Raw genomic sequence first — 26,238 nt, 5'->3', positions numbered from 1 at the left:
TTGAGTGAAGACATATATGGTCTTTGTTTTTCTCTATTTCAGTCATCATCATACTCTCTAGCTCTATCTGCCGTCATTGCATGTGACAAGGTTTCATCTTTTTGATGGCTGAGTAATATTCCATTGTGGATGCATATATGCGTGTGTACCACATATTTATTCATTCATCAAAAGACATTCACACTGCTTCCATGTTATGGCTACTGTAAATGCTGCAATAAACATAGGAGTGCATATATCTTTTTAATAGCATTTCTATACTCTTTAAATACCCAATAGTGAAACTACTGGATCATGTAGTAATTCTAAATTTTTTGAGGGCCCTCCATGCTGTTTTCCACAGTGGCTGCCCTAGCTTGCATTCCCATCGACAGTGCACGAGGGTTCCTTTTCATCCACATCCTCAACAGCACTTGCTGTTCCTTGTATTTTTGGTTTTAGCCAGTCTGGCAGGTGTGAGGTGACTGCTCGATGTGTTTTTGCTTTGCATTTCCCTGATGTCGAGTGATGCTGAGCATGTTTTTGAGCGTCTGTTGGCCATTTGTCTTCTCTGGAGAAATGTCTGTACATGTGTTCTGCCTATTTTTAATTGATTTTTTTTTTGTTGTTTTTTGGTATTGAGTTGTAGAAGTTCTTTATATATTTTGGATCCTGATCCTTTATAGGGTGTTATTTGCAAATTTCTTCTCCCATTCACTAGTTGTCCTTTAGTTTTATTGTTTCTTTTGCTATGCAGAAGCTATATATTTTGATGTAGTTCCAATACTTTATTTTTGCTTTTGTTTCTCTTGCCTCAGGAGACAAATCTAGAAAAATGTTGCTATGGTTAATGTCAGACAAATTATTGCCTGTTCTCTCTCTGAGGATTTTTATGGTTTCAGTTCTCACATTTAGGTCTTTTATCCCTTTTGAGTTTATTTTTTGTGTATGGTGTGAGAAAATGTTTATGTTTCCTAATTTCTGATCTGGAATTTTATCGAAACAATGTCTAGTTCTCATTGGTTAACTTTATAACTAATTGTTAAAAACTGCATACTTATAAGCACTTTTATTCCATAAAAGAAGACCTCTACAAACTAAAATAAGCTTCATTATTAATAAAATGGATTTTTAATAATTACTAAGATTAAAATCAACAAATAGCTACACAAATAAATGATAGAGGTCACCTAGGAAGAAACGTGGTATAGTGATAAGGATGTAGGCTCTTAAGTCCGACAACCATGTTTGCATGCAAGAATCTCCATTTTCTTATAATTTATTCAAAATAGTACAGAAGCTAATTATTTTTTAAATTTTTTATTTAAATTCAATTTAAGAGGCTCCATTTTTTAATAGTATGGTGATTTCCATGTGTCACAAAAATTGTGATTTTTCTAGCTCATTCCATAGAAAGATCAAGTCTACTCCCCACCCCACCCCTGCACCCCAAACTGTAACGGTCTGTAACAGAATGTGACTGCTGATTCTGAGCCAGGTTTGAAGAGGTCTTCAGTTCTTTAGCTCTCTTGGACCTTTGCCACTGCTATGACAAGTCAGGCCATACACTGCTACATGATGAGAGATAGTGTGGAGCAGAGTCAGTCACCCCAGGTAAGGCCGGCCTTGACTAGCCAGCTGACCCTAGATACATGCTGAAGCCCACCGGACATAACCAGACCTGGTCCAGAACAAAGAACTACCTAGCCTGTAGCTGCAGACTTGTTAGCAATAATAAGATACTGTTTTAAGCCACTGAGTTTTGGGGTGGTCTGTCATACAGTGATAGCTGGTTCAGTGTTGCAAAATGATGCTATAATGATAAAATGACACAAAGCATTTGATGTCTACACGACATTGGCTGACATATAGTAATCAGGACAACTAATTGTGGTGGTTTCTGCTATTGCTGTTTTAATATGGCTGCATAGCAACATTTTTTAATAATGGCTTTAGTAAGATTCACAAACCATAAAATTCAGTATCGTTAAAGTATACAATTCAATGGGTTTTTAGTATATTCATAGAGCTGCATAATCACTATTGCTACCTAATGTTAGGATGTTATTGTCACCTCAGAGAGAGACCCATCAGTGGTTACTCTACGTTCTCTCCTCTCCCAGCCCCTGGCAACCACTGATCTAATTTACTGTCTCAATAGATTTACCTGTGGTGAACATTTTATATAATTAGAATTATACTATAAGTGATCTTTTCTGACAGCCTTTTCCTTCCTGTTAAAGGTTCACCCATGTTGTAGCATTTATCAGATCTTCATCTATTATTCTTAGTACTGAATAATATTCCATTGTGTGGCTACACCACACTTGGTTTATCCATTCATCGGTTGATGGACATTTGGATTATTTCCACATTTTGGCTATTAGGAATAATGCTGCTGTGAGCATTTGTGAGCAAGTTTTTGTGTGCACATATGTTTTCATTTCTCTTGGATATACAACTGGGTGTATAGTAGAAATGCTTGGGTCATTTGGTAACTACGTGTTTAATCTTTTGAGGAACTACCAAACTGTTTTTCAAAGTAGCTGCCCCATTTTACACCAGCAGTGCATGAAGATTACAGTTTTTCTACATTCTCCCCAACACTTGTTATTATCTGTTCTTTTGATTTTAGCTATTTTTGTATCATATTATGTTTTTGGTTTGCATTTTCCTAATGACTATGGCACTGAAAAACCTTTCAAGTGCTTATTCGCCATGATGTATCTTATTTGGAAAAATGTCCGTTTAAATCTTTTGCCCAGGGATCTCTGGGAGGCGCAGCGGTTTGGCGCCTGCCTTTGGCCCAGGGCGCGATCCTGGAGACCCGGGGTCGAATCCCACGTCGGGCTCCCCGTGCATGGAGCCTGCTTCTCCCTCTGCCTGTGTCTCTGCCTCTCTCTCTCTCTCTCTGTGACTATCATAAATATATAAATAAATAAATTTAAAAAAAATAAAAAATAAATCTTTTGCCCAGTTTTTAGTTGGTTGTCTTTTTTATTGTTGAGTTGTAGAGTTCTTTATTATGATGGATACAAGTTCTTTGCAAATATTTTCTTCCATTCTGGAATTTGTCTTTTACTTTCTTCATGGTATCCTCTGAAGCAGAAATTCTTAATTTTGATAAAGTCCAAGTATGTATTTTTATTTTTGTCACTTTAGCTTTTGTTATCACTAGGAAACCATTATCTGGTACAGGGTCACAAAGATTTGCTCTTCTTATGTTTTAAGAGTTTTATTGTTTCAGCACTTCCATTTAGGTCTGTGATCTATTTGAATTAATTTCTGTGTATGATGTGAGGTAGGGGTCCAATTTAATTTGTTTAGTTAATTATTTATCTTTTTTTCTTCCCCCTAAGGAAAAGGAGGGTTGCAGAAGTGACTGATTGCCGGCTCGTGCAGGAAGTGAATAGTGTTATCATTCTCCAAAAAATAAAATACTTAGGGAGAACCAGGCTTTGATTTTTCGTTCTGTCCTTATTGATTTTTTTTTCTATGTATTTTTTTTTTAATTGAAGTATAGCTGACACAGTTGCTTTAGTTTCAGGTGTATAACATAATGATTCAGAAATTTTGTTTTTAAGGTTTATTTATTCATTTTAGAGAGGGAGAGAATCTCCAGCAGACTCCATGTTGAACATGGAGCCGAACCGTGGGCTACATCCCACAACCCTGAGATCAACCTGAGCTGAAATCATTACTTGGATGCTTCACTGACTCAGTCACTCAAGCACCCCAACAAGTTTATATGTTATTCTGTGCTCACCACAAGTGTAGCTACCATCTGTCACCATATAATACTGTCATTGACTACTCCTTCCATGGTGTTTGTTTTATTCCTATGGCTTATTTATTCCATAACTGGAAGCCTTATCTCCCATTCCCCTTTACACATTTTGCCCATCCCTTCACCCCACCCCCTCCAGCAATAATCATTTTTCTCTGTCGGTTCATTTCTGCTTATTTGTTTATTCACTTGTTTTGTTTTTAAGATCCTATATATAAGTGAAATCATGTATTTGTCTTTCTCCGATAGCATAGTACACCCTAGGTCCATCCATCTGGTTTTGCAGATGACAAGATCTCATCCTTTTTATGACCAAGTAATACTCCATTATACACACACCATCCCCACATCTATCATTGGACATGTGGGCTGCTTCTGTATCTTGGCTATTGTAGATAATGCTGCAGTGTACATAGGGGATGGCACTGGTATGGCTCACTGGTTGAGTGGCTGCCTTTGGCTCAGGCTATCAGCAGGGAGCCGGCTTCTCCGTCTGCCTTTGTCTTTGCCTGTCTCTGTGTCCTCTCATGAATTAATAAGTAAAATCCTTAAAAAAAAATAGGAGAGCATGTATCTTTTCGAATTAGTGTGTTTGTGTGCTTTGGGTAAATAAGCACTTCGATTTAAGTATTTTATATGTGGATATCCAGTTGTCCCACCACCCTTTGTTGAAACAGTCTTTTGCCCCATTGAAATGTCTTGGCACCTGTGTTGAAAATCAGCTGATGGTGATGTAAGGAATTCTTTCTAAACTCTCAGCTCTCCCCCACTGACTCATAGATGTGGGTCAGATGCATTTAATCTATAGGCATATGCTAATAATACAGTCTTGATTACTGTAGCTTTGTAGTAAGTTTTGAAATCAGGAAACGGGAGCCCTCCAACTTTGTTCCTTTTTTCCAAGGTTAGTTATGCTATTTGGGTCCGTTGCATTTCCATGTGAATTCTGAAATCAGCTTGACAATCACCATAAAAAATGTTGCCGGAATTTTGATAAGTAACAATATTTTTTTAAAGGAGAAAGAACTGGGCAGCCTGGGTGGCTCAGCAGTTTAGCACCGCCTTCAGCCCAGGGTGTGATCCTGGAGACCTAGGATCGAGTCCCACATCCGGCTCCCTGCATGGAGCCTGCTTCTCCCTCAGCCTGTGTCTGTTCCTCTCTCTCTCTCTCTCTCTCTCTCTCTCTCTCTCTCTCATAAATAAATAAAATCTTTTTTTAAAAAAAAGAAAGAATTGCCGATTTTAATGAACTGCATTCTCAATGAAACAATGATGTGATAGAATTTTTTTAAATAGTCACTCTTAAAATATAAAATCTGATAATGATGGATTGTACTTAGGAGTATTGATCATTTATATGGGGAAGGGACTTGTATTGTGTAATGATTGCTTTAGAAAACTAGGCATTTAGCCAGGAAAAGAAAAAATAGAGTGCATAACTACCTTCAGTTCATCATGTGGAAAATGGCTTGTAAAACCCAAGAGAAAGACTGGGACAAAGCTGCAAGAGACCTCTCAGCTCAGATTGTGAAAGGATTTTCCAGAAAAGTTGTCTGATAATCACATGGCGTGTCTTCATGTTCCCCTGTGGCTGGAAATGTTTAAGCACTTGATACACGACACGCAGTGGCTAACAGGAAAGGCTGACACTTTTAGCAAGTGATTTAGGTTATCCATCCCTATTTTCACTGGGGTATAATAATGTCGACTTAATAGGATTGTTGTGAGATAATACTTATAAATTGCTTAATACAGAACCTGTTTCTAAAAATATTTAGTGATTTTATTGAAATCATTGTTGCACTAATTCTAAAGAATTCAATTCTTGAGCTAGATCATCTTAACTTCCAGAATTTTTGATTCTATCTGTATAAAAGCCTGTTCATAGCAGTTTTGTCCATAATAGAAAAAGCTGGAGATAATCCATAGGTCTTTCACTGGTTAACTAGTTAAACAGATGCATCCTTACCATGGACAGTGTTCAAGATTAAAGAAACAATCTATTAATGCATATAAAACACATATCCTGGGTGAGTGTCCAGAAAATTATGATAAGTGAAAAAAAGCCAGTATCAGGGCACCTCGCTGGCTCAGTCGGTTAAGCGTCTGCCTTTGGCTCAGGTCATAATCCCAGGGTCCTGGGATCAAGCCCCTCCCTGCTTGATCCCTGCTCCCTGCTCAGCAGGGAGCCTGCTTTTCCCTCTGCTGCTCCCCCTGCTTGTGTTCTCTCTCAAATAAATACGTAGACTCTTTAAAAAAGAAAGAAAGAAGCCAGTATCAAAAGACCACATACAGTGTGATTTCATTCACCTAACATCCTTGAAATTTCAAAATCACAGAAATGGAGAACAGATGAGTGGTTGTCAGGGGTTAAGGAGTGGGAGAGAGGCCAGAGAACTCAGAAAGGACAACGTGAGGGGATCCTTAAGGTGATGGAGACGTCCTGCACAGGAACTATATGGACGTCAGTGTCCAGGCTTGATGGAGTGCTGTTGCTGTGCAACCTGTCATCACAGGGAGGCACTGGGGAAAGGGCACACGGAGTTCTTTCAGCTGCAGGGGTCTCTACAATGACCTCAACAGAACAAGTTAAATTTAAAAAACAAACTGATTTTTGTAATCCCTGAAGTCTTAGTCTTAGCGTATAGTCTTTGGGATACCTTTCGAGATTTGGTCCGAGCCTATTCTGACTCACTTCTCAGTATACATTTGAGCTTCCTATGTGAGACTTTTTTATTTTAGAGAGAAAGAGGACTAACACTAGCTAAAAAGTTTCATCACAGCATTTAAAGTGCTGAGCAAGTACTTTGCAGGTGCACCTGGAAAAGCTTCAGATGGCTTAAAGACTAAGGAAATTGTCTCTGGGATTTGTTTTATCCACATTTAAAACAAAGCATGTGATCAGAGAGAAGACTCTTCTGTCTCAGAAGACAAGTGGACAGTTTATCTTTGATTTTTACCATTAGTCATTTGTTTGTGGTAAAATATGCAAGTGTAAAATTTACCGTAATTTTTAAGTGTACAATTCCATGATGTCACACACATGCGGCTGTCACCACCATTCATCCCCATAATTCTTTTCGTCTTGTACCATCAGTCAATTCTCATAGGAAATCCGTCCCCTTACCTACCTTCCAGTAATAAGCAGTATGTCTAACTTTTGCTCCTGCAAAGGACATGAAAAAGCTGAAAGGAGAAACCAGTACTTGGATTTTTCATACTACTAGTGGCTTGAGCCTTTACCTTGCACTGCCCTGATATTTATTTATATGCCCTTAAAAGTGGAATGATCAAATATTCCTGTCTTCAGCTTACATTTGGCCTATCGATAAGATTTTTTTTCTGCAAACGGGTATTTTAAAAGACATGGAAAATGTTTAGTCCAGGTTATTGGCTTTGAGATCAAACTTTCAAGATTCCCCACCTTCCCTTTGTTTTTAAAGTAACTAAGATTTATTTATTTATTTAGAGAAAAAGCATGCATATAAGCAAGAGGGACAAGGAGAGAGAATCTCTAGCAGATTGCATGCTGAGCTTGGAGCCCAGCAACGGGGCTCCATCTCACCACCATGAGATCATGACCTGAGCCAAAATCAAGAATTGGACACTCAGGGCACCTGGGTGGCTCAGTAGTTGAGCATCTGCCTTCAGTGCAGGTCATGATCCCGGGGTCCTGGGATTGAGTCCCGCATCAGGCTCCCCACAGGGAGCTTGGTTCTCCCTCTGCCTGTGTCTCTGCTTCTCTGTGTGTCTCTCATGAATAAATAAACTCTTAAAAAAAAAAAAAGATTTGGACATTCAGCCAACTGGACACCCAGGAGCTCCTAAAGTAATTTCGACTACTCTTATATAGAGAAGTGTGTGTATGTGTTGCCTTTACCCTTAAAAAGCAGTGGGGAGGGCAGCCCGGATGGCTCAGTGGTTTAGTGCCGCCTTCGGCCCAGGGCGTGATCCTGGGGTCCCAGGATCGAGTCTGCTTCTCCCTCTGTGTGTGTGTGTGTCTCTCTCTCTCTCTCTCTTTCTCATGAATAAATAAATAATAAAATCTTAAAAAAAAAAAAGGCAGTGGGGGAAATATTGAAGGATTTTAAGCAAGACTTGAGTGTAAAAAATGGATTGGAGAAGTTCACATGGAAGCTGTAGACCAATTGTTGTATAATGCAAGATGGTAGTGTACTGGGATAGAGAGCTGGTCACATTTTCATTACCAATAATTTCCATAATGTCTAAAACATGGCCAGAGTAATGGCCCCAATGACCACAGGCACACCTATAGGAAGAATTGACCTCAGGACCATGTCATCTGCTCTTTTCTCTCCAGAAACCAGCCCCCCTTCAACGCTGCAGCCCACAGCTGTTTGTAATGGGACGCATTGGGAAGATGCGGGAAGCAGGGTTGGGTGGGCCAGGCATTGTCAGAGTCACATTGGGGTCATAAGTAGTTTTGAAGTAGAGAAAGTTAAGGTTGAATGGAGGGCTGAGGGTTGGAAATGCATAATGTGGAAGGTTAGAATTAGTGTGGCAGCTTACTGTCATGGATGGGGGAAGACAGTGCTGGAGGCAGGGAGCTGAGGTAGTTTAAGTAGGGGAGGATTGAGAAGAGCTGTTGTTAAGAAAATTGAGCTGGTTAGTGTCGGGTGATACTGGGTACCAGGTGGTGATGGATTCTGGGCGGCGGTGGTGGACACCAGGTGGTTGTGTCTTTAGTTGCCAAGAGCATTCCCAGCATCTGATTCCCTATGAGGACTTGGAAGTCAGCACATAGTCATACTTAAGACTGTGATTTATTACAGGGGAGGGTATGATGCCAAATCAGCAAAGGGAAAGACATACCAGGCAAAGTGAAGGAAAGCAAGCACTAGCTTCCAAGAGTCTTTTCCCAGTAGAGTCACACAGGAAACATGACATCAGCAGGTTGTGACCACACACATGAAATGGTGTCAGCTGGGGAAACTCATCAGTGTCAGTGCCTTGGAGTTTTGAGCTGGTCATGTAGTCATTATTTGCCTAGATATTCCAGACTCTCAGAAGGAAAGTGGGTACTCAACCTAAGCCATGCTGTTTGTATAGATAGTTTAGGCACAGAGACCCACTCTTACCTGTTGTAGGGTTTCCAGACAGCTGCCCAGAGGGCAGCTGCCTCCCTGCCTGCCCTTTAACTCTTCCACCATTGCTGGCAGCCACCATTGCTGGCTGGCCGCGCATGGTGCTGGGCAAAGGGCTGTGTCAGACAGCAGTGGAGGGCAGAGGTAAGGATACCAAACAGAGTGCAGGGAACAGAGCGGACCCCTTCCCCCCCGCTGTGGGGTAATAGAACTTCATCTTCAGGCCTGGGTACATGCACACAGCTACCTCCTTCCTCCACTAGCATCCAGGAGAATGATATTAATAGTATTTTTGCAACAGTGGTGTCCCAAGGATTCAAAGACCTAGTGAATTTGGGTTAAAATGAAGTAACTACTTAGTCTCAAATTTCTCAGCCATAGAGCTGTGGTGCATTTGATGACTTGTTAGCATTCACCTAAACTCAGTTTGGGAACTGCTGCCAAGGACCTGTGGTTTTCAAACCCAGCAAAGGAGCCCTGGAATCCCATAGTTATAAGGGAGCCAGGTCAGCAGGGACCATGCCAGTCTGGTTGAGCACTGTATACTCCTTGGGGTGTGGGCATGTGAAAACATATGACTTGAATGATGGGATAAAGGTATGCATTGGCATCTTCATCAAAAAGTAGCTTTGGAAACTAAACAGATGGAATTCAAAGGACTTTGTGTCGTCTCTTGATTCCTGGTAAGCCCCAATGGATCAGGGACTGTAGAAGGTTTGTTCACTGGCTTATTCACAGGGCCTGACACAGCAGGTACTCAGTAACTGTTGACTAAATGGCACGCTGCTGCTGCTGCATCAAAAATTTCAGGTGTAAGAGAGGTTAAAATGAATAATCAAAGTGACCTGGAGATTAGATTGAGGTATGTTATCACTACTGAATATTGAGAGTTGCACTTAAGTATTTTAAACATCTTTTAGCTCTCTGATTAGGGGTTTTTAAATGAACTATTTTTTTTAAGATTTTATTTATTCATGAGAGACAGAGAGAGAAAGAGGCAGAGACACAGGCAGGGGGAGAAGCAGGCTCCCCACAAGGAGATGGTGCAGGACCTGATCCCCAACCCAGGAATCACGCCCTGAGCCGAAGGCAGACACTCAACCACTGAGCCACCCAGGCATCCCTGAACTATTTTCAACATACAGATGGATACGTATAACACACGTGATATAAAAACAGTAAAATAAAATTCCTGTACCCATGATGCAGCATTAGAAATAGATCATCTCCAGTGTCGCTGTGCCCTGCCCAGCCTTCCCCTTTACCTCCTCCCCTACAGGAAGCAGCATTTTGCATGGGCTTATCCTTCTGCTTCTCCTTCAGTTTGACTATGTATATGTATATCCCCCACTGAGTGAATTAGGTTTTACATTTTTGAATTTTACATAAATTATATCATGCTGTTCTCATACAGTATTAGTTTTCAAAATTCGTCAGTGTCCTGCATATAACTGCAGTTGAGTCTTTTCTTGCTGTGCAGCGTTCTATTGTTTGACCATATTTCTGTTTATACACTCCTCTGTTAATGGGTATTTGAGCTTTTTACAGTTTTTGATTATTCATACTCTACAGTGAACAACTATACACATATAAGTATTTCTACAGTTATACATATTTCTCAGTGCACATGTGTTTTTCTACCATAAATACCAAGGAATAGAGGGGTGCCTGGGTGGCTAAGTAGGTAAGTGTCTGCCTTTGGCTCAAGTCATGAACCTGGGGGTCCTGGGATCGAGTCCCACATTGGGCTCCTGCTCTGCAGGGACCCTGCTCCTCTTCCTCTCTCTTTCTCTCTCTCTCTCCTTTTTTTCTTAAGATTTTATCCATTCATTCATGAGAGATAGAGAGATACGGAGACACAGGCAGAGGGAGAAGCAGGCTCCCCACAGGGAGCTCAATGCAGGACTGGATCACTGGACCCAAGATTACACCCTGAGCTGAAGGCAGATGCTTAACCTCTGAGCCACCTAGACGTCCCTCTCTCTCTCTGTCTCTCTCTCTGTATCTCATGAATAAATCTTTAAAAAAAAATACCAAGGAATAGAAATCATAGGTCAGAGACCTGTACATTTTCAACTTTATAGGATAATACCAAATTCATTTTTTTTAAAGATTTTTTTATTTATTCATAGAGAGCGAGAGAGGCAGAGACACAGGCAGAGGGAGAAGCAGGCTCCATGCAGGAAGCCCGAAGTGGGACTCGATCCCGGGTCTCCAGGATCACAGCCCGGGCTGCAGGCGGCGCCAAACCGCTGCACCACCAGGGCTGCCCCACCAAATTCACTTTTTTAGGATGATTATACTCCCACCCCCTCTGACAGTATCCCCCATGCTGCAAAGTCTCTGGCACATTTCCTTTTGTCTTTCTCATTTTTCCCAAAATGGTAGGTGAATGGTTTTCATCATGGTGGTTTTAATTTATAGTTCCCTGACTTGTAGTGAGGATGAAAATCTTTTCATGGGTTTATTAGGTTTACTAGCCATTTCCTGTTCTATATCTTATTTGTATTTTCTGCCCCCCCCCTTTTTTTTTTGGTCAATGTGTAGGTATTCTGTATGTACTCTAGATAGGCGTCCATCCGTGCTGGTAACATTGCCCAGTTGTGGCTTGCATCTTCACTTTGCTTAAGATTACAGCCACGATGCTGAGAAGGATGACAAGGCTTCTCTCTGGGGCCCGGCAGGTGAGTCCTAGCTGACCTAAAAGCTTTGTGCATATTGTCTTTAGGTGGAATTTTTATTTCTAGATGGATTCACTGTATCCAGAATAACATGTTCTGCAAAACCTCTGTTGCCAAGTGCTGTAATTTACAAATTTGCACTTTAGAAGACAGTCACAACTCCATTCCTCTACCCTAAAAATCTGACAGCCCTCAGCACAAAAGCTATGCTTGGAGATGTGCTAGAGAATTAACATTAAAAAAAAAACACATAAGCTTGATTGCAGTTATCTTTATTAACTTTTATTATATCTAATGAGACTCATGATTATCATCCCTTAGTGAAGTATTTAAAAGAAAAATAAGTTTCTTCTTTAGACTTTTAGCATCTGATAGTTTAACAAAATAATAAAATCATACATAAATACGACCATTGTGTTGCTTTACTTCATTTATTGAGCAGATATTTTCTCAGTACCTTCTACCAGGCAGGTGCTCAGGATTCTACAGTGACTCATTTCACCATTAGTAATTATGATTCGTTGGGCATTTTTTATGTGCCAGGCACGATGACCAGCCCAGGAAATAAGTATCTCTGTTTCGCAGAAGATAGAGAAAGTGATGATTAACAAGGCTAAGTAAAGTGCCTGAGGTAACATTCTGTGAAGTTATAGAGTCCAGGCTGTCTTGACTGCAAAGCCTGTGGCCTTGAGCGCTGTGCTATGTGGCATTTTATGGTCCCTGTTGTCCAGGACCTCACACTTCCAGTAGCGGAGTCACAAACAAATGGCACCTGTAGCCCAGTGCTGTCACAGCACCCAGAGGAGCATCTGCTGTGGGTTAGCAGGGCCCAGAGGGCACCCTCAGACTCCAGATTCATCCCAAGTCCCAAAGGGTGAGAGCCAGACCAGCAGGGCTCTGGCACTTCCATCTGATCATTTCATTACAGATTAGATCTCCTAGAGGAGGAGCCCTTCCTTCCATAGGGCTCCTCTTTTTTTTCCAGTGGTTCATGATAAAACTTGTAAAGGCAAAATAACCCATTCTTAGGAAATAAAATGAAAAAAAAGACCAAGGATCAACAGAGGGATGGATTCAGGCCTCAACTATTTGCATTAAAAGGCTAGAATATGTTCTTCCTTGATAGCAGACAAGAAACACCTGAGTCCAAACTGCAGCGAGGGGTCAGAAGAATTTTATGCTTTCTGTAGATTGATTTAGTAACCTTGATGGGATCACAAATGCTGTTCTTTCGGGAACTGCCTGGTTTTCCTTCCAGAGCTGTGCAGAGGCAAGTGTACACATGGTTGCCTTCCCCGGAAAGGAAACACAAGACTGTCAGGGTGAGGCCGTATATAACACTAAGAAGGAATCCATTTTGCTAGGTCTTAATTTGCTGCAAAAAGCATTTAACTAAAAAAAAAAAAAGTTTAGTGTAGAAATACCACCACCTTGTGGTCCTTGAATATCTTTGATTTTTTATTTACTACTTTTTTAATGAAGAATTGGTGCTTTGTCTCCGGTAGAATGGAGAAAATTGAGTAGCACCAGCACTGGGGCATTCCGTTCAGACTTCTGAGCTGAGAAACCATACCCTGGGTTTTCATCGGCCAAGCGCAACAAGTGCTGCTGTTTGTATCGTAGATGTTCTGTTTCACTCTTGCTGTCACCACATTTCCAAGATGGTTTGCGGTCCATCATGTTGGTGTGCCATCTCAGCATGTTGATTTTAATGTTTAAACAATTATTATTTTGCTCATAAACATTATACCCATTTAAGTTCTACAATAACTTTCTAACTGGTATTTTCACCTCTAAATCTTGACTCTTCGTCTTTCATAGTCCAAAAGATTTATCTCCCCTCATAAAATGCTTAACCTCCGGCTAATCAGAAAGAGTGGCCGAGGGACCCCTGGCTGGCTCAGTTGGGAGAGTGTATGACTCTTGGTCTTGGGGTTGTGAGTTTGAGCTCCATGTTGAGTTGTAGAGATTACTTAAAATAAATAAATCTTTAAAGATTTTATTTATTTATTCATGAGAGGCTGAGACACAGGCAGAGGGAGAAGCAGCCTCCAGGCAGGGAACCTGATGCAGGACTCAATCCCAGGACCCCAGGATCATGACCTGAGCCAAAGGCAGACGCTCAGCCACTGAGCCATCCAGGCACCCCATAAATTTAAAAATTTTTAAAGAAAAAGCATGGCTGATTCCCTGCCACTGTCAAGATAAGTCCCAGAGACTCCGCACGATAACCGATAACCAGGCCAGTGTGCTGACTTCACCTGCTTTTCTATTTTTATTATGTAAATTCTTGTTCCCCAGCCGTATTATGCTGGCATCTTTTCATTTCTATGTAAGGCCTTTCATCCCTCAGCTCAGTTTTACAAGGTTCTCCGGGTAGTATTTTCTCAGCTTTGTCACCTGAAATCCCATACCCAGCACAGGAGTCCCCTGTGCAGTTTACTGAGCTGCCCATCCAGCACTATATCTCACTTAGCTGGAGGTTTTCTGCACTCCCTCATCACACGTCCTTAATCAGAGAGTCTTTATTCCAGGACACACCTAGCAAGAAAATTATTGTGGGGAGTGTCATGATAGCTGTCAAATGGGAGCACTGCACCAGTCCCCTAATAGAAGTGGCTGTGATTGCCATGGTAGGGGGCGGGGGGCAGCACGCTGGCCTAGTGGCCGTCTACCACGGGGGGCAAGAGCATAGGAGGATGTGCCCTGCTCCGGGACCATCTCCAGCAGATGCATTTGCTTCTATGTGGGACAGAGCCCTGCCAGAGCAACACAAGCTGCAGCAGATTCAGAGTCTGGATAATATGATTGGATGTAGAGAATTGTAAAAATAAGGATTACTTTTACATAAAACTAAAATGTGTATTAGTGACAGTTTTCCTGTTGTAGAGGGGCTTTAAAACCTCAGTTTTGTAGTGATCCTAATACTAAAAGCCTGCTGATTCCAAAACATGAAAATGGTTTCTTTTATAGTTGGACCCTGGACGTTTTTTGCACAGGGGGTCCCCCGCCCCTCAGAGCCTTGATGCTCACCTGGATGACCAGAGACCCAGAGCTGTATCCTGTACTAGTGAGGATGACCCGGTGAGTTGCTAGCATGTGTATGGATTCAGTTCTTATACTTTGTGTATGGATTTCAGTTCTTATACTTTGTGGTGCTGTTATTTTACATATTGGGACAATTGAAACCCAGAAAAGTGAAGCAGATCTGCCTGTGGTCAGACAGTGCACCCAAGACAACACTCCGGAGGCCAGATTAGCCTCTTCCCTGTCTGAGGCTGTATTCACATAAACCTCAGGCAGGCCAGTCCACACCGGATTTAACTCCTGCCACTGAAGGCCACTCATGCCCTGGATTTTGTCTGGCATGAAACAGGTGCATAGTAAATACTTAAGTCTGTTCCTGAGAAGTTCCATTTAGTAGTTACTGATCTTACTGGGTCAGCAGACTTTTCTCCTTAGAGGCCAGACAGTAAATATTTCAGGCTTACAAGCTGAAGTGGTCTCTGTCCCAACTACTTAGCTCTGCCTTGTGTAAACAAGTAGAGTGGCTTTAAATAATAATAGTAGAGAGAGAAAGAAAGAAAAGAAAGAAATAAAAAAATAAATAGGGGGCAGCCCGGGTGGCTCAGCGGTTTAGCACCACCTTGAGCCCAGGGCGTGATCCTGGAGACCTGGGATGGAGTCCCATGTCGGGCTCCCTGCATGGATCCTGCTTCTCCCTCTGCCTGTGCCTCTGCCTCTCTCTGTGTGTGTCTCTCATAAATAAATAAATAAAATCTTTAAAAAAAGAAGAATAAATAAATAGATAAAAGCTTATTTACAAGAATGGGTAGCCAGCCATAGTCAACCAGCCCGGGTATGGAGAATCCTAAAGACATTTACTTACCCAGGATCACATGGCAGGGCAGCTAAAGAACCCAGTTTTTCTGTTTGCCAGTCTGGTGCTACATTCCACCTTTCTAAGTGGACTTCCTAGTGTCTGGAGGGGGAACTAACCTGATTCATTGAGAACAGCATTGAAAGTGAAGTCTGTCGGCAGAAGCCAGCATTCCAGCAGTTTCCAGTGTTGCATTTTGTGCTTCTCGTCCTTTGAGGCCAGATGATTTCTTTTCTCCTACCCCAGCACGAAAGTGGCCCCTCCTAAATGACATTCGTCATGTGATCTGTGCGTAAATGTGGAGGGAGCCAATAGCTTTTTCTACTTTCTTGCACCTTCCCCGCCCGCAGGCCTCCCCACCTTAACCTGTGCTGTGCATGTGGAAAGGGATCAATAACTCCTCACCCAGGCTGCCAGCTCAGGAGGTTGTTTTCTTTATGTCTCTAGCGCTCATCTACTTTCAAAAGCACAAAGTAAACCGAATGAGTGAAGTCACTGCGGTGTCTTTCAGCTTTGCTTGGAATTGTAGTCCCTTTATCACCAGCTCCTCTGGGGTTTCTATGGAAACAGTGGTGTGCAGTCACTCTTGTCACATGACTGGAGCATCTCCATGCACAGCACAGAATCCAGATGGCAAGGATTGTCTCTGTCACCTCCACAGGCAGGGTTTATGTTGCTGAGCAACTGGCTTTATCACTGAGCCAACAGGCGCTTTATATACACACCATGGATTCAAGTACATCCAGCATCTTTTGTCTGAGATAAGAAATGAAAGACCTCTTCTCCAGCCCTGAGAGATGACCTTTCCTTAACATGGTCTAGCAGGCCCTTTCCACTTTGTCTGTGGCCCTGTTACAGTTGTTTGCATTTTCATTTCACAGGCCAGGCATGGGGAGCAGCATGCCGCTCTACACTACCACATCCCCCTCCAGGATCTGAAGACTGTGTTCCCCCAGGGCCTGCCCCCTCGCTTCATCATGCAGGTGCTCCACGCAGGAGGGGGCTGAAGGTGGGGGGGGGGTTGAGGGGGCTCAGAACATGCTGCTACTGGCTGCTGGCAGAGGGTGGGATTCAGTGAGTAGAAAACTGTAGATGAAATTTAAATCTAAGACAGATGAGTTCAGCTGTTTTGTGAATAGTGCTGTTACTATAGTTACTTTAAGTGGGCTTTTATTTGTGGTGCACCATCGAGGGCAGGCATAATATTCTTAGATAAATGATAGCCCACTGTTTTCCTTGTGTTACCCACCTGACAGATTTCTAGAACCTTTGGCATTCAAATAATTGTTTATAATGAATTTAATATTTGCCTTAGCAAAAGATCATGAAAATGATTAGCATGTGTAGAGAATCACAATCTGTTCCTGAGCCAAACAGAAGTGATTTTTGGATTAGATGTATTATTGGTTTTCATTCTCCTGGATTTTCAGAAAATGTAGTTTTGTGGCTCCAACTTCAACCCAGACATGTAATCTTGGGTTGCTTTATAGCCATTGAAAGAGGGCAGCCTCGGTAGCACAGCGGTTTAGCGCTGCCTGCAGCCCGGGATGTGATCCTGGAGATCCGGGATCAAGTCCCATGTCGGCTCCCTTCATGGAGCCTGCTTCTCCCTCTGCGTCTCTTTCTCTCTCTCTCTCTCCGAATAAATAAAAAAATAAAATAAAATAAAATATTTATAGCCATTGAAAGAATTCATGATTAACTGAAAGCACAGTCTGTTGGCATCATTGGTTCTTTGGACTCAGTCCTGCTGAATTGCTGTCAGCCTCAAAGACGGTCCCTTCTTACTAAAATAGCAGACTTGACCATGCAGGTGATTTTCAGCCTCTGGAGCCAGAGGGTAGCATTCCTTGAGTGTGCTCTATTTCAGAAGATCAGATGAAACCCCAGTGAAGGAGTTAATTCTAGCCCATGAATAGCCTTGTCATCAAAACTTAAATTTGGGACTGGGGCGGGGGGGGGGGGGACTTATATTTGGAAATAGGACACAACCAGAAGGAGTCATCTGTGATGGCACTTAAACTGTCCAAAGACATTTGTAGTACAGCCTCTAGCTTTAGTGTTGTAACCAGCTCCAGTTGCTTTCAGACTGGCCTGACCCCCAGGGCTTTGGAGGGTATTACTCATACATTCTTTCCATAATTTCCATTTACGTGAAGGCCAGCTCCCCATTGTTTGTGTGTTTTAGTACGGTCATATTTCCTAATACGGCATTTCTGTTTTAATTTCTGTATCAGGTTTTTGAAGGTTTCACTTTTCATTAAATTTGAACTTGCCTGTCAAGTCCTTCCCCAATCGAGTTGCACAGATAGGATTTCTTTGAAAAATACCAACACTGGGGATCCCTGGATGGCTCAGCGGTTTAATGCCTGCCTTTGGCCCCGGGCATGATCCTGGAGTCCCGGGATTGAGTCCCACATCGGGCTCCCTGCATGGAGCCTGCTTCTCCCTCTGCCTGTGTCTCTGCCTCTCTCTCTCTCTCTCATGAATAAATAAGTAAAATCTTTAAAAAAAAAAAACAAAAACAGGGCACCCGGGTGGCTCAGTGGCTGAGCCTCCGCCTCAGTTTCGGCTAAGGTCATGATCTCAGGGTCATGGGATTCGGGCCCTAGTTTGGGTTCTGTGCTCAGTGGGGTGTCTGCTGGGCCTCCCTTGCTCTGCCCCTCTCCCTGCTCATGCTTGCACATAATGTCAAGTAAATAAATCTTTAAAAAGGAAAATGCCAACACTATTTTAATCCTCATGTCACACGTATCAGTGATTTCCAGATTTTTCCACCAGACTATTCCTGGTGACAAAAAAGGATTGAACTTTGTGTGTCAGTGCTCTGGCATCTGCATGTTGCTGGTGTCCAGAGTGGCCCATGGGCTTTGGGGCACCTGGTCACACCTGCTCTGAGCTGTCATATATGTATTTGTAGAGAAAAGTCCAGATACTTACAAGAATTAGCTAAAAATAAACTTAAAAGAATTAACATTTATTCAGTATTTACCATGTGTCAGATACTTTGTTAAACGTTTTACATTCTTTCAATATTTATGTTAATCCTAAGTGGTATACATAACTGTGTTACAAGATGGCTATAGATCATATGTAGATTTCAGCTTATGGACTATATGACTGACATAATATCACTGCTTCTTTAAGAGAAATAATCAGAAGGTGACTATTGTGTTACTTGCTATGGGTAACGTGTTTCAAATTTTAGCTGAATTATGTGGATACCAGCTGCCAGCCCAGCCTCTCCTGAGTGAACAGGTGAAGAGTGCACTTGGCTGCTCTGGTTATGGTATTAGGCTCAGTGTGCTGCACACACCACCTTGCCCTCCTTCTTGTTTTGTCAGGTGAAGACATTCAATGAAGCTTGTCTGATGGTGAGGAAACCAGCCCTCGAGCTTCTACATTACCTGAAAAACACCAATTTTGCTCACCCAGCTGTGCGGTATGTTCTCTGTATCCTTTCCTGCCTCCGGAGTTGTCTGGAGCCAATGAGGGTTAAGAGGAAGTAGAAAGGGGGGCCATTTGTTGACAGTGTAGGTGTCCCTTCTGGTGATGTTTTCTTTAACAATGGGTGCTCTAGATGGGGAGAAGGGGACAGGAAAAACCCTCAGTCTTTGCCACATTGTTCATTTCTGTGCAAAACAGGACTGGCTAATACTGCACATTCCAGATGGTAAGAACGCCCTCCCCTCACTGGGTCAGGTCAGGTCCCTGTTACAATGCTGGCATCCAGGCTGTGACAGCATCTAGGTTGCAACAGTTTTTCAGAAGCCTTCTGTTCCAGGTGCAGGCCAATCTAAGCTGGCTCATCATGATGTCACAGTAATCACAGGCAGGTGTATGTGCAACAAGAGGAAGTGCAGCAAAAACCTTACTAGAGCCTTTTGGTAATAAGAATGAAGTATTTTGGGGGTGCCTGGGTTTCTCAGTCAGCTGAGCGTCCTACTCTTGATTTCAGCTCAGGTCATGATCTCAGGGTTGTGGGATTGAGCCCTAAGTCAGGCTCCACACTCAGTAGGGCATCTGTGTGAGATTCTCCCTCCCTCTCCCCCTGCCCCACCCCTCCCACATGAACATGCTTGCTCTCTTGCTCTCGCTCTCTCTCAAATAAATAAATCTTTAACAAAAAAAGAAAAAAAGTATTTTGACCTAGTAGTCCTCACTTGGATGTGACACCCAAGAGCATGAACTCCTGCCTTAGAGGTCACCACAGGCTCTCCTGCCAACGGTCAGCAGTTTTGAGTCCCTGGGGTTAGGGGGGGCACGTGGGGCTATTTGTTAGCATCCTAGAGCCATCAGCATGGATCTTGAAAACTTAAACTCTCATACTTCACGTGCAGCCCTCTCCGTTGTGTTGGGCATTGCGCACATCCGGTGAGGGTTTTCTCTCTTTAAAAACTGCCAGGAAAAAAACAACAACTGCCAGGAAGCTAAAGTGACCTTTAACCCGCTTGAGTAGTAATTGCAATCGTGTAATCTCAGATGGACCAGACAGAAATGTAAACCTCCGAAGTTAAGAGGTCTTTAAGAAATACATAGTTCGCTCTTGAACAGCATGATTTCCAACTTGCTGGTCCTCTTACACACAGAAGTCTTTCAATACATCATGGGCTGTAAATATATCTTCTCATCCTTAGGATCTTCTGAGTCACATTGTCTTTACACTGACTTGCTTGACTAAGAATACAGTGTATAAAATACGTACAGCATTCAAAATCTTTCTTCATCGACTCTGTTATCAGTAAGGCTTCTTCTGGTCAGTTACAGGCTAGTAGTAGTTCAGTTTTGGGGAGTCCGAAGTTAGATGCAATTTTTTTTTTAAGATTTTATTTATTCATGAGAGAGACAGAGAGAGGGGCAAAGACACAGGCAAAGAGAGAAGCAGGCTCCCCAGGGGGACCCTGATGTGGGACTCAATCCCAGGACCCCAGGATCATGACCTGAGCCGAAGGCAGATACTCAACTGCTGAGCCACCCAGGCACCCGATGCAGATTTTCAAGTGCATGGCAGGGGGGCCAGTGTCCCTCGCACCTTGCTGTTCAAGAGTCATCTCCTGTAACGTAAAGAAGCAGAGAGTATTTTGAGTTGAATACAGTCAGTTCCTGCCTGGTTTGTATCCTTGTTTGTTTTTTTTAGCTCATCTTTGGGTGAAAAATTGTCGAGGTCTCCTGCAGTCTTCCTACAACAAGCAGCGCTTTGATCAACCTGTAGAGGCTTCGATATGGCTGAAGAATTTCAAAACTGCAAATGAGCGTTTCTTGAGTCAGGTGACTAGACTCCCAGAAGTTCGATGCTGGACAGTCTCTTAAATAGACTTTATCTTTGTTGTGTCTTGAGCACAGTTGACTGTAGAGAACTAATATCATAGTTGGGGTCACTGTGCCATGTTCCTCTCGTACATTTTATGCTTATCTGTGTGAAATACAGCAGTGGTATAAGCCATCCCTGGGAATTTTCTGAGGAGCAAAGTGCAGTGCAGATGGATTCACTGACTTTTCCGCAGCAACAGACTCACATCCTCTGAGGCATATTTTCAGCTGTGTAATCTTCGCCAGATAAGGTCTTCCTTTTTTTTTTTTTTTTTTTTTTTTAATAAATTTTTATTTATTTATGATAGTCACACAGAGAGAGAGAGAGAGAGAGGCAGAGACACAGGCAGAGGGAGAAGCAGGCTCCACGCACTGGGAGCCCGACGTGGGATTCGATCCTGGGTCTCCAGGATCGCGCCCTGGGTCAAAGGCAGGCGCCAAACCGCTGCGCCACCCAGGGATCCCGAGATAAGGTCTTCCATGGAACTAGACATGTATTGGCAGAATTATTCTTTGCTCTGGTGATTCTTGGATACAATCTCTAGGCCAGAAGTTTTCAACTCTGGATATAAATCCAAGTCATCTCGGAGAGCTGGTTATGAATGTGGTTGCCACAGCCTCATCCCAGACCTTTGTTTTCAGCCTCACCGGCTTTGTTCTTGAGCCCCAGGCAGAGAAAGGCTGGGAGGCATTCACTTTTATTCTGGAGGCTCTTACACAGCTGGAAAAATCAACTCAAACGGACTCCTAACAACCTTACCTTCCTACCTTCTTAGTTGGGATCATCTTTAGGCTAAATAGCTTTTTTTGTTGTTTTTATTTTGTTTTTAGATAAAAATTCAAGAGAAGTACGTCTGGAATAAGCGAGAAAGCACTGAGAAAGGCAGTCCTCTGGGAGCAGTGGTTGAACAGGTATAAAAAAAGTCCCTAGGGGATCCCTGGGTGGCTTAGCGGTTTAGCACCACCTTCGGCTCAGGGCGTGATCCTCGGGTCCCAGGATCGAGTCCCACGTCGGGCTCCCTGCATGGAGCCTGCTTCTCCCTCTGCCTGTGTCTCTGCCTCTCTTTCTCTCTCTCTCTCTCATAAATAAATAAATAAACAAACAAACAAACAGTCTTTAAAAAAAAAAGTCTCTGGATGTGGACCCTCATTCCAGAGGCCTCTTCTGGGCTGCAGGCCTCTGCCTCTCTTCCCTGCAGGGCCTGACGCGGGTGAGGAATGCCACAGATGCAGTTGGGATTGTCCTCAAGGAGCTCAAGAATCAGAGTTGTTTGGGTGCGTTCCGTCTGTTGGTGGCGGTGGACGGAGTCAATGCTCTCTGGGGAAGGACCTCGCTGAAGAGGGAAGATAAGAGCCTGGTAGGAAAACCCAGTTTGTCTTGTCACTCTGACCTCTAGCACCGGTGTGTGTGGCGGCTGGACATAGCCTCATAGCCCATGCGCTAGATTTTCTTGCCTTGGGAGTATGTGGATTGAGATGGAGGGTGAAGATGGCACCTGGGGCCGAGGGGGGTGCGGAAGCCCCCCTCCCCCAATACCATGAAAACCAAGGCAGGGATTTGGATACCAACCCCCACAGCAAAACCTGTGTTTGTCCATTTCTCTTGCCCCTCTATTTTCAGAATGGGGCTAGGTGACTGTTTTCTGTATTGTGGCACCCAAGCCACCTACCTCTGAGCAGAAGACAGCAGCATCGGGTTGGGGGTGTTCTCCCTCGGTGACTGGTTTTCATCAGAAACTGGGTGGAGGGCAGAGGGGTCCAGGGCTGGCAGCCCCTTCCTCTCAGAGGCTATGCCATTGGTTGCTGGGTTTATGGAACCGCTGAGAACGTTCTAGTTGGTGCCAGGAGAGCGTCCTGGGGGAGCTCGTCCTAACATCTATCCCCTGTCCTCACACTGGCGGCGTGCAGATAGCCCCTGAGGAGCTGGCGCTCGTGTGCAGCCTGAGGAAGATGGTGAGAAATGACTGGGTGAGTACACAGGATGCTCACTACTCGTCAGTCTCTGAGTTTAGGGAAGAAAGCTCTTCTGTCTCTTCTAATTCCCATAACTGCTAGAAGTTAAAGTCTATGTATTTAGGGGCGCCTGGGGGGACTCAGTTGGTGAAGCGCCTGCCTTCAGCTCAGGTCATGATCTCAAGGTCCTGGGATCGAGCCCCACATTGGGCTCCCTGCTCAGCGAGGAGTCTGCTCTCTCCCTCTGCCCCTCCCCCTGCTTTCACTCCCCCTGCCAATAAATAAATAAAATATTTAAGTCTGTGCATTTGGTCTCTTAATCTTTCCACCTGATTGGGGAAAAACTCATTGTATTTAAATATTGGCACAATTTTACTTGGCAGTTGTTCAGAGTGTTTTTATGTCTTAACTTTGGAAAAGATTTTGATAAACGTTGAGATCATGTAGCAGTTTGTGGTCCAGAGCCAAATGCAGAACTAAGAACCTGTTCAGTTGCCATTTACCTGTACTAAAAATCTACAGATGATTAAAAGCATTTTTTAATCTTCTCCACTCTTTCCTCATTTGGCCTGTGTCCTCTCTTTCAGCACGGAGGCGCCATTGTGTTGACGCTTAGCCAGACTGGGTCTCTCTTTAAGCCAAGGAGGGCCTATCTGCCCCAGGAGCTGCTGGGAAAGGTACGATCATCAGAAAATCTGGTTCCCCTTAGTCACTCTGTCTGAAGAGGGTTTTGTTTTGTTTTGTTTTTTAATTTTTTTAATTTTTATTTATTTATGATAGTCACAGAGAGAGAGAGGCAGAGACACAGGCAGAGGGAGAAGCAGGTTCCATGCACCAGAAGCCCGATGTGGGATTCGATCCCGGGTCTCCAGGATCGCACCCTGGGCCAAAGGCAGGCGCCAAACCGCTGCGCCACCCAGGGATCCCATGTTTTGTTTTGTTTTTAATGAAATTACAGGCTTGAAGAAAAATCGTATTCCTGTATGACTTCACCCAGATTCCTAAAGTGTTAACACTTTTCCATATTGGCTTTATTCTTCTGCATCTACTTTTTCCCCTGAATTATGTAACAGTAATCGGAGACATGATGCCTATTTCTAAATAACATGTATTTCCTTAATCAGAGATATCCTAAATATACAACCACAGCATAATTATCAGGAAACTAGCATTGGTATAATTCTGTTAGCTCATCTTTAGGACTTACTGCGATCTTGGCAGCTGTCCCAATACCCTTCCCAAAGACAGAAAGTCCCGGATTGAGTGTCACAGTCGACTGTCCTGATTCTTCAGTCTCCTTCAGTCTGGGACAGCACCTCAGTCTTTGTCTTTACAACCTTAATATTTCTGTATTGGAAGAGTACGTGCCAGTCATAGGTGGCTTTGTGAGTGTTTTCTCCTGAGCACGTGATGTTAGATGTGATGCTGTGTGTCCTTGAGGCACCTCTGAAACCCATCTCTCCTGGCAGCTGCTAGAATGAACTTCGGACACTTGGTTCCAGGTGCCATCCATCTGGTTTCTCCTCAGGAGACTGACAGTCTGCCTTCTGTAATGAATAAGCTCCTCATGGAGATAGGCTTTGAGGTTGTGTCACTGTCCCATTATTCCTCACACTTTACCTTCTGGTTTGAGCATCCACTTGTGATTCTTCCCTAAACTCAGGTGTGATACTTGCAAAATGGTATCTTCTAGCTCCTTCATGTCTTCTACATGTGTCAGCTGGATTTCTGGCAAGAACTTATTTTCCCCTGACACATTTGTTTCAGTATGGACATGTAGACTCCTCTTTAATTAGTTCTAAACTTTTGCTATCATTATTTTGGTGCTTAAATTATCCCAGATTTGGCCAGCAGATGCCCCTTCAAACTGGCTTCTGTATCCTTTTCATATGCCCCCATCATTCTTGAGGCCCTACTTTACTTTTGGGGAAGGAATATATATGTTCCACACTCGTCTTATCCTTTCCATGTGCTGTCCTAGAATCAACCACTCCTCCAAGCAGCCCCAGTTCATTGTAGAGAAGAGTATTCAGATCCAAGGCCTGGGGAGCGCCTGGCCAGCTCAGTCAGTAGAGTGTGTGACTCTTGATCTCAGGGTCATGAGTTCAAGGTCCACATTGGGTGTGGAGCCTACTTAAAAAAAAAAAAAAAAAGTTTAAAATATGCTCTTCAAGAGGTAGAACCAAATCCCCCAACTCTTAAGCATGGGCTGGCTTTTAGATCCCAAGACGTGAGTGTTCAGTATATTTATGCTGCTGGAGTATCACTTCTAGGCCTTTGAGTCTGACAATAGGTACCCATCCTATTATTTTATTTGTTTGTTTGTTTGTTTATTAATTAATTAATTATAGTCACAAAGAGAGAGAGACGCAGAGACATAGGCAGAGGGAGAAGCAGGCCCCATGCACCGGGAGCCCGATGTGGGATTCAATCCCGGGTCTCCAGGATCGCGCCCTGGGCCAAAGGCAGGCGCCAAACCGCTGCGCCACCCAGGGATCCCAATAGGTACCCATCCTAGTCATGCTGCACACATACATGGGTATGTGCCATGTTCACATGTATGTGTCTCCATGTACACACCCACACACCTCTGTCCGTTTCTTTGTCTTTGTGGAAAACCGGTGAGCTCACATCGATACCAGCCAGCGTCGCAGCCTCACCTTCCGCCTCCTCCTGGGTCTCCACCAGTCACCACCTGCGTGGTGTCTCCCTGCTGGCGCGGCCCAAGCTCGCAATGACAGCACTTCCATGGCTGACAACACTTTGTGAATAGGACACTGCAGACTGGGGCTCAGTATTTGCTTAGTGTGCTTTTTGTCCTCCTGGACAGGGTCTTTCTTTGTCCAGGGGCCCTGTTCAGAAGTGAACTCAGGCTGGCTTCCCTCCTTAGGTGTTATTTGAAATTTGAAATACACTTTGATTCATTTGTTTCAGTCTTCATTCCATATTTAGTGGATCTTTATCCCCACCCTTGTTAATTTTCTAGTTTTTGAGTTTATCAAAGTATCTTAAGTGGTTGTTGGCTACTAAATAAAGTCAGACCTGTAAAAAAAATTTTTTTAAATAAAATAAATTATATACATAGAGACACACTCAGACAGGTGGTGGCCCCCAGCAGGATGGTGTCTTTTACAAATGCAGATGCATGGCCATGAACGACAGCAGCCAGCTGCCCTATGCAGAGCCCCAGTGAGAAGCAGAGAAGGAAAGCAGGACCTTCCCTGCAAGCATTTATGTCCAGTCTCTCTCTCTGCTGACTCCGTACTAAGTGGCTACTCTTCCTTCTCCAGGAAGGATTTGATGCCCTGGATCCCTTTATTCCCATCCTGGTCTCCAACTATAACCCAAAGGAGTTTGAAAGTTGTATCCAGTATTATTTGGAGAACAAGTGGCTTCAACATGAGAAAGGTGGGTTATAAAATTTTTCCCTGTCAGGGCTTTGTGCTCTCCTTTCCACAGCAACAGCCTACAATTCGTGTTTGTCTTCTCCCTTTATCTGGCCGCCTCTCTGGCCAATTAGACAGTAGGAAAGGCAGGGGGTGG

At 43.4% G+C, this 26,238-nt stretch overlaps 1 protein-coding gene across 3 annotated transcripts in view; it reads left to right on the top strand.

The window, feature by feature from the left end:
* DAP3 (death associated protein 3) overlaps nucleotides 1–26,238 on the top strand; it is a 41,244-nt gene that overhangs the window by 7,333 nt on the left and 7,673 nt on the right. For all 3 annotated transcript variants that reach the window (XM_055323911.1, XM_055323912.1, XM_055323914.1), the window contains 11 exons: nucleotides 11,419–11,555; nucleotides 14,526–14,636; nucleotides 16,314–16,415; nucleotides 18,777–18,885; nucleotides 19,013–19,105; nucleotides 20,570–20,700; nucleotides 21,574–21,654; nucleotides 21,942–22,100; nucleotides 22,651–22,710; nucleotides 23,283–23,372; nucleotides 25,986–26,103. In XM_055323911.1, the coding sequence (XP_055179886.1) occupies nucleotides 11,514–11,555; nucleotides 14,526–14,636; nucleotides 16,314–16,415; nucleotides 18,777–18,885; nucleotides 19,013–19,105; nucleotides 20,570–20,700; nucleotides 21,574–21,654; nucleotides 21,942–22,100; nucleotides 22,651–22,710; nucleotides 23,283–23,372; nucleotides 25,986–26,103 (1,096 nt within the window). In that variant the 5' untranslated portion in view covers nucleotides 11,419–11,513. The remainder of the gene's footprint in view (nucleotides 1–11,418; nucleotides 11,556–14,525; nucleotides 14,637–16,313; nucleotides 16,416–18,776; nucleotides 18,886–19,012; nucleotides 19,106–20,569; nucleotides 20,701–21,573; nucleotides 21,655–21,941; nucleotides 22,101–22,650; nucleotides 22,711–23,282; nucleotides 23,373–25,985; nucleotides 26,104–26,238) is intronic.

This window comes from Nyctereutes procyonoides, unplaced genomic scaffold (genome assembly GCF_905146905.1).
Source record: "Nyctereutes procyonoides isolate TBG_1078 unplaced genomic scaffold, NYPRO_anot_genome, whole genome shotgun sequence".
Classification (NCBI taxonomy): domain Eukaryota; kingdom Metazoa; phylum Chordata; class Mammalia; order Carnivora; family Canidae; genus Nyctereutes; species Nyctereutes procyonoides.
This window is presented reverse-complemented; position numbering and strand designations above follow the sequence as displayed.